The 12,294-nt window shown below is 34.3% G+C and overlaps 1 protein-coding gene across 1 annotated transcript in view; it reads right to left on the bottom strand.

Moving 5' to 3' along the window:
* Positions 1–1,319: 1,319 nt before the first annotated feature.
* Positions 1,320–12,294, bottom strand: part of LOC118736034 (zinc finger MYM-type protein 1-like) — a 24,696-nt gene continuing 13,721 nt past the window's right edge. The window contains exon 4 of the mRNA XM_036466143.1: positions 1,320–1,623. Within this exon, the coding sequence (XP_036322036.1) occupies positions 1,320–1,623 (304 nt within the window). The remainder of the gene's footprint in view (positions 1,624–12,294) is intronic.

Below are 12,294 nucleotides of genomic sequence, written 5' to 3'. Positions count from 1 at the left end.
AATTAATATACTTAAGCGACTGAAGAGAGTTGCATGAAAATTTGCAAACGGATAACTTATGACCTAGACTGGAAAATAAACTATTTGTCTTAAGAGTTGCCAACAGTAAAAAAAGTTTAATTAAATTAATACGCGGAAACGGCTGAACTGATTTGCATGAAATTTTTTACATGGATATCCTTCAACCTAGATTGGAAAATAGGCTACTCCTCTTAAGAGTTGCCACCTGTTAACAAAATTTAATCAAACTAATACCCGGAAACGACTGAACTGATTTGCATGAATTTTGCACGCAGATAGATTATGACCTAGGTTGGAAAATAGGCTACTTTTCTTAAGAGCTGCCACCTGCTAAAAAAGTTTAATTAAATGAATATACGGAAACGACATAACGGATTTAAATGAAAATTTGCACGCAGATAGCCTATGACCTAGGTTGGAAAATAGGCTACTTTTCTTAAGAGCTGCCACCTGCTAAAAAAGTTTAATTAAATTAGCACCCGGAAACGACTGAACTGATTTGCATGAATTTCGTACACAGATAGCTTTTGATCTAGGTTGGAAAATAGGCTACTTTTCTTAAGAGCTGCCACCTGCTAAGAAGTTTTAAATTAATTAATATACGGAAACGACTGAACGGATTTGCATGAATTTTGCACACAGATAGCTTATGACCAAGGTTGGAAAATACTTTTCTGAAAAGCTTATACCTGCTAAAAAAGTTTAGTTAAATTAATATACGGAAACGCCTCATAGTGGTCCGTCTAAAACAAGCTAGCTGGACAAATTTATTTTCTAAGATTTTACGTTTCCTTTATGTTCTGGAACTCAATTTATGTAATTTTATTAACAAAAGGAATATTTTTAAGAGGGTTGCTACCTGTTGAAAAAGTGAAATTCTGTTTTAATAATAAAATGTGACATGTGTGTATGGGTGTCAAACAAAAAAGGATTAAAAAAATATTATTTCGGTTATATTTTTGAAAATCGTTGCCTCCTTTCTAAAAGCCCAAAATGGATAATATCAAATATTTTAATAAAATATTACAATATGGGTATCAAACGAAAGAGGTTTAAGGGATCTTTACTTTGAAGAAGGCTAGCAAACGAAAAATCAATCAAATCTATGAATTTATATCTTTATCTTACTTTGCTTGCTTGAATTGAAGGAAAAACTAAGTGAGCTTTTCAATTCAACGCCACAGTGAATCGCTTAGAACAAGCTAGGTGGACAAAAATATTTTATTGTACGATCTTTTTGCAGAATAACATGTTTTAAATATAAATTATAATTTAGACCCATAAAGAAAATTAACAAATTAACTACTATCGTCGTATGACTCCTCTTCAGATAAATCAGTTACTGAATAACTATCACTGTCCTTCTGATGAACATCCTTTCCTAACTGATCTGTTGGTATTGGTGGCGGGGAAATTAAATTAAAAACTTCCGCAGGTAGTTCCTCGGATTTCTCTGTAGGCAATTTCCTGAGCAAGCTGATTACAGGATCGGACGTTATTAAAAGCATTTTCAGTCTTTGAAGTTCGTGATTGTTTCCGCGTATGGTGCTCAAGGAACCTACGACAGTCTTTATTTCGGGCCTCTTGCGATTCTTCTGAGAGCTGCCCAATTGGAAGAATGAATGTTTCAATAACATCCGTGCTATGTATTAGTATTTTGTGTACAGTTACTGGCATATAGTACCACGGATACAGCTGAAGATAAAGTATTCCGGTTTCAGAACAAACTTTTTCAAACTCAAGGGAATTAACCTCGTAACCGGAGGATAACGTCCTTAACAAAATACTAAACTTTTTAATTAGACCAAAATCCAAACGTGTAATCTCTCCGCTTAGTTCCGGATTCATAAAGAACCTGCAATCTGTGCTTCCATCGTTAGAATTGCCATAACCAGGTTTTGGTTTGTCTACAATAAGGCCCATTTGGCTTTTAAACTTAAGCTTAATTTCTTCCGCAAGCTGCTGAACGCTATCATTTCTAGCTTGCCACTTTTTTATAAACTATAATAGGCCTTCAATGTCCACATCCGCTTCTGCTTATAAGAGTGACTGGTGCAGTTAAGGCCCGTCCACATAAAACTTTGGCGTTGCGTTGGCGTTGGCGTCGCTTCAACAGCTGACTATGAATACATGAATTCAAGTGCAGCCGTCCACATAGCCAAAATTCGGCAACGCTCACGCCAACACAAAGCAAAAAGATGGCCAACTCTCATCTTTTCGCGTGCGTTGCTCGTCAGCTGTTGCAAATAAATAAAATTGTGTGAAATATTTTCCCTTTTTAATCAAGTGCAGGCAAGAAATATCGTTTTTGATGCAATTATTGATATTAAATATTAATTTATCTGTCGTTAGTATGTTAATTTAGTCACCCAAGCATTCGCTGCCAAGCGTTCATTGTAGCAATCATTCTTTTAACGTGCGTTCTGTCAAACCAACGCCAACGCCAAAGCCAACGCGAAAGTCCTATGTGGACCGGCCTTTAGTGTCTACGTAATAAGCTGATGCTTCGTCTACGTTCAGCTGCTTGCCACCACAAGTAACATTATCATGTTCAATAATTTTCGGGGACTCGACACTTTTTATACCCGACCGCGTCCGTCCGTCTGTCCGTCCGTGCGCTCGTCTGTGCACACGATAACTCTCGTAAAAATTGGGATATCTTAACGAAACTTGGTACGTGCACTTCTTTTGAACGTAGGACAGATGGTAGTGAAAATGGGCAAAATCGGACAATAACCACACCTACCTCCAATATAACGGTAGTTTTGAGAAATACGAAAACTGCGGTATTTTAGTAACTACTGAAGATTATTCGCTCGAAATTGATAATTACAATAAGTTTTAGACGAAAAATAAAAATACTATAATATTTTGGAAAATGGGCGTGGCCACCCCCCCAAGACATGTGTATGGCTTGGTAACCGCTGCTCCAATTTCTTCCAAAATTGGCACAGTTGTTGGCATTGGTACAACATACCAAACGGCTAATAACCACGCCCACATCCCATATGACGGTAGTTTAGAGAAATACGAAATCTTCGATATATAAGTAAATATTAAAGCCCATTTATTCAAAATTGATTTGTATTTGATTTTTACCAAGAAATACGTTTATGATAAAATTTTGGAAAATGGGCATGGCACCGCCGACTTCTACCAATTTGTATGGTATGGTTATTGTGCTTGCACACATAGAAGCAAAACGTTGAAAATTATTGAAATCGGACTAAAATTACGGCCGCTTTTCATATAATGGTAAATTTCAGAAATGCTTAAAACTGCATAAATTCGAATTTTAAGGATGCTAATTTACTCAAAATTGATACAGCCCTGCTTACCATGTAGCGGAAGTTTTCGGAAAGGTGAAAAACATATATTTAATACTTGCGCTGAGTATTTAATGTTCGGCTCCGCCCGAACTTAGACTTTCTTACTTGTTTTGATTAAAGTAGCCTGACAAACGATTTGCTACTTCAGCTGCTGTGGGCGACTCACTGGCACTTCGTGATTGCACCAAATCTTCGACCCTTAGTTTTTTTGTTTTGAAACACATACATATCTTCAATTTTTTGCTTTGGACGGCGTTGAGGTCTACTTCCTTCAGGTGGTGAAAAAGCTCTTATCTGGTGTACGCTAACGCTTAGTTATAGTAAAGTATATTTCCGTCCTCTAACAAAGTTTTATTTTTACTCATGAAACTGTCCATCGTCCTTTTTGCTGCCGTCCATTTTTCGACGAAATGATTGAAATTTTTAATTGTAAATATCTCCGGGAGTTGGATGTCATATTTTGAAGGTTGAATTTTTGGGAAAAAAATCCATCAAATGAGAATTTCGTTGCTCTTTCTCATGTTTACGCAATTCTTCAGCTCCATTTTTGAAAGCGCGCATTCATTATCTGAAAAATTTTGTTTATAAATTTTCAGGCACGAATAGGCCTTTTTTTACATTCCCGTATAGTCTAAAGTAGCTGTTATACAATATAAAAAAATTAGGTTGGATACATGTGGATACAAAAACATATATGTACATATATTAAGAACATATATTAAAAATGAAAAAACAAAAATAATATTATAAGTTTTAAGTATTTATTTCAAAATTCTTACTAATATTATAAATGTGAAAGTTTGTATGTTTGGATGATTGGGAAATCATCACGCGGAAACGACTGAACGGATTTGCATGAAATTTTGTACGCAGATAGCTTATGGGCCAGATTGGTTAATATACTATTTTTTAAGAGTTGCCACCTGTTAAAAAATTTTAATTTATTTAATATGCGGCCACGACTGAACGGATTTGCATGAAAATTTGCGCACATATAGCTTATGACCTGGCTTGGAAAGTAGGCTACTTTTCTTAAGAGTTGCCACCTGTTAAAAAGTTTTATTAAATTAATACGCGTTAACGACTGAACGGATTTGCATGAAAATTTGCACACAGATAGCTTATGACCTTTTTTTTAAGAGTTGCCATCTGTTAGAAATGTTTAATTAAATTAGTACGCGGAAATGAGTGAAGTGATTTGCATGGAAGTTTTCACACAGATAGCTTATGGGATAGGTTGTAAAATGGGATAATTTTGTTAAGAGTTGCCACCTGCTAAAAAAGTTTCTTTAAATTAATACGTGGAAACGTCTAAAACGATTTGCATGAAATTCTGCAAGCAGATAGCTTATGACCTACAGTGGAAAATAGGCTAATTTTTTGGAAGAGTTACCACCTGTTAAAAAAGTTTAATTAAATTAAATTAGGATTTGCTGCCTATTAGAAAGGTTTAATTATATTAATACGCAGAAATGACTGAACTGATTTGCATGAAAGTTTGCACACAGATAGCTTATGACCCAGATTGGAAAATAGGCTACTTTTTTAAGAATTGCCACCTGCTTGAAAATGAAATTTTGCTCACAGATGGTTTATGACCTGGATTGAAAAATAGGCTACTTCCTTAACCGGTTCCCCAATCAGAACAAAGTTTGGTACACTTACTACGGATTTCGCAGGGATGGTCTTAGACTGAAAGTAATTCCGATAACTCAAGGCCCCTCCCATACAAATTGGAATTTTCATATTACATGCATATCTCTGGAAGTATTTGTGGGAGAGAACTGGAACTTGGTATAGAGATATGTATGTGAAATCAGATTCTATTTTTATCAGATTTTATTTTTAATTGGATTAACGATTAATGATAAAATCAATTCTAAATTCATGGAAGAAGATTAGGGTTATAAGAAAAAGGGGCGTGGCCCTTCCTGTACAAATTGACTCTTTCTTGCCACATATCCCTGGAAGTATTTGCGGAAGAATACTGGAACTTGGTATGGAGTTGTGTATACAAAATGTATCAATTGCTAATGGAAAAAACGTGAGTTATTAAAAAAGGAGTCACGTCGCCTCCCATACATACTAAAAATGTCTTAATATATCTCTGGAAGGATAGAAAATCTCTGGAAGCATTTTAAATTTGTTACGGAGATTAATTTTATAAGTGCCGTACTGACAGAAAAAATTTCATTTAATGTAAAGCTCTCATGATGCATACAAACCTTTTGAGGATGAGGAGTGGTATTTTATCAAGGTCAGGTTACTAAATTTGAGTTGGATATATTAGAACCCGCCGTAGCACCTCCACGAAGGTTACACGTTCACACGTCGTATCCCTGGAACCATTTTAATGTAAACTTAGAGGGATTAATATCTTTCGTATGCCTAGCGCGCAGACGAGATTTTATAAATTCATAATTTTGAAGGGCCTAAATACCTTAACTCGCTTAAAAAATAACGAGCTATAACAAAATTGGCACATAAATAAAATATAACATCATTAAATTATTTTTCATATTTGTATAAAAACGTGGGGTGAAACCCGCGGGTATAAGCTACATAGTATCACATAAATCCTCTTTCTTTGATCAAATTTTCTATTAAGAAAATAAAACTCACCTTCTAGAGTAAAATCCATCATAACAGCACTAAATGTATTGACTTAAACTCCTGCTAGAAATTACTTAAAAGAATTGCACAAGAAAAAAGAATAGGCGAATAGAATAGAATAGAAAGAATAGGCGAAACTGGCCAAAGGGTCTCTATTATTTCTCATATTGGTACTTATATGTGTAAAAATGTCAGAATAGCTATATTTCGGTGTAGTTCCCCTCGGTAATTGGAATAAATACTTTGTTATTTTACTATGAATTTATGTATTTACATATATGTCTAAGGAATCCCTCATCAAAGTGACTTACTGTAATAATTTAATATTTGTAATAATAATTTAAATTATTGTTGTTTTTCCACAATAAATTTGCATTTAATACGGCCTCGAGCTCATAAATGAATGTAATAATTTAAGAAAGTAATAACTATTATATTACTTCAGTGGTATTAGTGGTATTCACCAAATTGAGCAAGTCGCCTGGCACTCTGGCAAAAGAGCGGATTAGCTCAAGGAATGTTGACAACTTGCTCACTTTGGTGAATACCCCTATTGTTCTTAAAAGTCCTTAACCCTTTCCCGGCATTTTACAATATATTGTACATTTAATTTTTTGTAACATTGGAAGCGTGCTACTAAAAACCTTATTAATATTTTTGAAAACAAATTAAACTTTATGAAGTCCTGGAATGTCCCAAATAGTTTACGTAAATTTCAAAATTGAAAACGTTTCAGAAATATTTTTAGAATTTAATTTAAAAATAGACCATTTTATATAATTCCAGTGGCACGCAAGTTGTGGTAATTTACTGTACAAAAAATACGTGAAAGTCAAGTAATAAAAGCACATAGTATGGAAATATAAAAAGCATTACATCATATAAAAATGCTAAAATTAAACTATCATGATTTAAAATATTTTTCCCAAGTGGTAAAAAAAAATGTACAATATATATATATTACACTGAAAGATTGTAAGTGTATTGTACAATATACTGTACAAACGCCCGCAAAGGTTGCAGTTGAACAGGCAAGTAGGGTGGTTTTTGCCGCGGTTTTTGAAGAGCTTGTGCGCTGCTGTTGCAGTAAAGGGTAGGTTTTTGATTTCTTGATCTACTGAAGGCAGAAAAACCGGGACGGTTTATTAAAACGGGTCATTTGTATTTTATATTTTTATATTATTATATATTATTATATAATTCTCTTCTCATGGAGAAAATTTAAAATTTTTTAATGCAAATCTTAACTAAAGGTACTTAAAAAGATATAAAATATTTAGTCCAACATATCTGAAGTAAAATCAATTATTTTGTACATACATAAGTTAATTTTCAATGAAATAAAAGTTGTATTGCGTCAAACTTAGTGAAATATTTATTGAGTCTCCTTGATTGCTTTTACTACTTTGCGGACTTTTATAAAATATACTGCACAAATTTGAGGTAGCTACTAATAGTTACCCACTAGGCTACTTTTCTTAAGAGTTGCCACCTGTTAAAAAGGTTTAATTAAATTAATATTCGTAAACGGCTGAACGGATTTGCATGAAATTTCCACACAGATCGGTTATGACCTAGATTGGAAAATAGGGTACTTTTCTTAAGAGTTGGCACCTGCTAAGAAAGTTTAATTAAAGTAGTACCCGTAAACGACTGAACTGATTGGCATGAATTTTGCACAGGGATAGCCTATGACCTAGATTGGGAAATAGGCTACTTTTCTTAAGAGCTGCCACCTGCTAAAAAATGTAAATTAATTATTATACGGAAACGACTGAACGGATTTGCATGAATTTTGCACCCAGATAGCTTATGACCTAGGTTGAAAAATAGGCTACTTTTCTTAAGAGCTGATACCTGCTAAAAAGTTTAATTAAATTAATATACGGAAACGACTCATATTGGTCCGTCTAGAACAAACTAACTGGACAAATTTATTTTCTAAGGTTTTACGTTTTCTTTATGTTCAGGAACTCAATTTTTGTAATTTTATTAACAAAAGGAATATTTTTTAAGAGGGTTGCTACCTGTTGAAAAAGTAAAATTCAGTTTTAATAATAAAATGTGGCAGTATGGGTGTCAAACAAAAGAGGATAAAAAAAATATTATTTCGGTTATATTTTTGAAAATCGTTGCCTCCTTTCGAAAAGCCCAAATTGGATAATATCAAATATTTTAATAAAATATTACAATATGGGTATCAAACGAAAGAGGTTTAAGGGATCTTCACTTTGAAGAAGGCTACCAACGAAAAATTAGTTAAATCTAGGAGTTTATATCTTTATCCTCCTTTGCTTGCTTGAATTTCTAAGGAAAAACTAAGTGAAATTTTCAATGCAACGCCACAGTGAATCGCTTAGAAAAAGCTATGTAGGTGGACAAAAATATTTTATTGTACGATCTTGTTGCAGAATAACATGTTTTAAATATAAATTATTATTTAGATACATAAAGAAAAGTAACAGATTAACTACTAGCGTCGTATAACTCCTCTTCAGATAAATCAGTTACTGAATAACTATCACTATCTTTCTGATGAACATCCTTAAATTCAAAGCTTGCACAGGTAGTTTTTCGGATTTCTTTGCAGACAGTTTCCTGAGCGTGTTGATTACAGGATCGGACGTTATTAAAAGCATATTCAGTGAGTCTATCTTCGTTGAAGCTCGTGATTGTTTCCGCGTATGGTGCTCACGGGGTCTAGACAGTCTTTATTTCGGGCCTCTTGCGATTCTTCTGAGAGCTGCCCAATTGGAAGAATGCATGTTTTGATAACATCCGTGCTATATATTAGTATTTTGTGTACAGTTGTAGCATATAGTACCACGGATACAGCTGAAGATTAAGTAGTCTGGTTTCAGAACATAATATTTCAAACTCAATGGAATTAACCTCGTAACCGGAGGATAGCGTCCTTAACAAAATACTAAACTTTTTAATTAGACCAACATCCAAACGTGTAATCTCTCCGCTTAGTTCCGGATTCATATGGAACCTGCGATCTGTGTTTCCATCGTTAGAATTGCCATAACCAGGTTTTGGTTTGTCTACAATAAGGTTTAAGACTTTTTTTTTACTTTTAAATTTAAGCTTAATTTCTTCCGCACGCTGCTGAGCACTAAGTTTGTCGCTATCATTTCTAGCTTGCCACTTTTTTATACCCAAACTATAACTACTGTGTAACAAGCACGCTAAGAAACGAATCCACGCTGCAAAGTAGATAAACCGGAACCATTGTTTTCTTTTTACAAGCTTTTATTTAACTTGGTCATCCCGCGGAAATTTCCAATCGATTTTAAACTAACTTCCCAGTTTGGACATGTTAAATTTTTGGCACTTCTGTTAAGAATTACATTATTTGGTTTTCTCACACAGGCAGCTAGCGAAATACAGAGATTCGATAAAAGGCCCGCAAAATGCACATGCATGCATCCTAAAAGTGTACATACTTCTACTATCCCACAGGCGAACAAATTTAAGTACGATGTGCTTCTTCTTAATTTAACAGTGGATAATGCTGCATAGTCGTGTGCCATGGGATGTTAAAGGTAAACGGAAAATAATTGTCTTTAATTAATGGTGAACTCGTTTCTTCCAAGAAATGTTGTCCTTCCCCGGTGCAAAATGTGTATGATGCTACACTCAACCCTGTAAAAAGCATGTTTTTGCCTTCTTGTCTTTGTCTAGCTCACGTATTTCATAATATTGTCGTTTTAAACAACCATCCGATTTTCAGGGCAATCATCTCCCCTGACAAAGCTTCATAGGCAGAGAATTTGAGAAGAGAAAAGGGCAATCAAAGGCGGCATAAAGTTCCTCTAAATTCGTAGACCCTTTTCGCATTCTGTTTACTATTGTAACCGCTAAATTTCGTTACCATCTCATAAGCTGGTAACAAAGTATTGCACCGTGAAATATGCAATGCCAGAATTTTTCATAGCTGAATTGCTGAATAATTTAACTGCATTACCAACGTACCAAGAATCGCGGTGACAAGAACTAGTAAAATTTTTTGGTAAATAAAATTTTCCGGTTTCAAAATCTTCGGTAACGTGCAGAATAGATCTTTTAAAGAACTTTTCTATTTAAAGCAACAAAATAAAATCTTTATAGGAGCGGTTTGCTCATAGAGCGCTACTGCTCTGCATATAACAGAGAGCGACGTCGATAACGATATTTAACTGGAGGTTAAAGAGATGGCGAGAACAAACCCTAGGTCCGTTTTTTCAATGTCTTTTTAGCACTACCTCCCAGGTAAACGTCATTATCGACATTTTACCTGCGGTTTCTGTTAACCGGATATTGACCGGCCCTTAGTCAATTGTTGTCGTTTGACAGCGTGAAACCCAAAAATTTCTTAATCAAATAATTTTTTTGTTAAAGACATAAATCTGAAAAGTGCTCTAGCAATGTTACAAAAATCTTAATTTCCTGTGCATTTGTCTTAAGAGCGTACATATATACATATCAGGGTTGTTGCGAATATTCGCATTCGCATTTGCAACCGCCGAGCTTCCGCATTAATTTTAACATTCGCATTCGCTTTCGCATTCGCAATAATCAATGCGGATCTTTTGCGAATGCGAATATTGAAGGGACCGAAAATAACAGTTCTTTTCTTTACGAGTTAAACTTGGCCAAATATTTTTTATTCCCAACTAAAAGTCCTTTCCGGACAATAAACAAACCGCTTATCCAAATTAAAAAAGTTTGGTATCAAATGAAAGAGGACTTAAATAGCTTTAAAACTGAAATGTCTAAACGAGCAAAGTCTCCTATTGAAAAATCTTTCAATAAAAAATGTTAATTACCTTAGAACAAACCTTGGGTCAGGTATATGAATTTCTTTAGTATTAAGTTATACAAAAAAAATATAGAGGTGGTAACCTTCATTCGTTATTTCTGTTTAAACGCTATTTCAGTCCTCTTACATATGACACAAAATTTGTTTAATTTTGATAAGGTGTTTGTTTATTATCCAGAAAAAACTTTCGGAATAAAAAATATTAGGCCAAGTTTAACTGGTAAAAAAATAACTGTTATTTTCGGTCTCTGGTGCAAGTGCAATGATAAAACGTATATCTGGCCAGTCACAGAAAAAAGGATCAAAAGTGAAAATCGAAGAAACTAATTCGAAAAACTAAAATCGAATAACGCTGTTGACGTTACTGGTTCTCCACATTCAGAAACAACCAAAAGAATGAGAATGAAGAGTTTCTTTGGAAAACAACGGTGTTAAAACATCTAGATTGTGAGGACGAAAGTCAGGAGGATACATCCGACATTTGCAGATCGATGCAATTCCAAAAATTAAATTTTTGCACCACAAAAAAAAAATATTACTGAAAGTCCTCTCGACTGGTGCAGCGTCAATCGAAAAGAATTTACAATTTTGTCAAATTTGAAGTTTTTCGCAGCGAGCGAGTAGTTATTTAGTGGTGCAGGTTTGATTTACGACCCTTTAATAACTTTTTATTGAATACAATGTTCCAATTTTTAAATTCAAGTACTAAAAAAGAAAAACACTATAAAAAATTACTAACCTTTCTATTGTTTGTTTAACTAAATCACCTAACTTACTCACCTAAATTAAAAACAAGTAAACAAGTCTAAGTTCGGGCGGAGCCGAACATTAAATACCCGGCGCAAGTATTCAATATAGTTTGTTCACCTTTCCAAAAGCTACCGCTACATGGTAAGCAGTGGTGATTTTACGTTTATTTCAACATCTTCGATAGAACATTCAGTTAGACATAATGAGATAAACTTATATAGATATATGTGGACGGCATCACGCCCATTTTCCAAAATTCCATAATAATGTTACTTCGTTTCAAGGGATTATTGTTAGTATCAATTTTGGGTAAAATCAGTGTTATATAAAAAGTGGTCGTAATTTTAGTCAGATTTCAATAACTTTCAACGTTTTTCCTTTACGGGGCAACCACAATAATCATACCGAGTTTGGTACACATTGATCGAACGGTTACCGAGATACACATATGTGGTCATAAGTGGGCGGGGTCACGCCCATTTTCCAACATTTTATTATAAGCGTACTTTTTGCTAAAGAGTTATTGTAAACATGAATTTTGAATAAATTAGCGTCAGTATTTACTGACTTATCGAAACTTTCGTATTTCTCTAAATTACCGTTACGTGGGATGTGGGCGTGGTTATTATCCGATTTTTTTTAATTTTCAGCCATGTGGTATGTTTTTTGAAGGCCAACAACTGTGCCAAGTTTTGGAGAAAGTGCTGGAGTGGTTCCCAAGATATACGAATGTAATCATACACGGTGGGCAGGAAGCAAAGATAGGTTGCATAAAAA

The sequence above is a fragment of the Rhagoletis pomonella genome, unplaced genomic scaffold (genome assembly GCF_013731165.1).
Source record: "Rhagoletis pomonella isolate Grant_MI unplaced genomic scaffold, Rhpom_1.0 Rhpom_scaffold_00003, whole genome shotgun sequence".
NCBI lineage: Eukaryota > Metazoa > Arthropoda > Insecta > Diptera > Tephritidae > Rhagoletis > Rhagoletis pomonella.
Note: the sequence above shows the minus strand (reverse complement) of the source record. Positions and strands in the feature narration are given on the sequence as shown.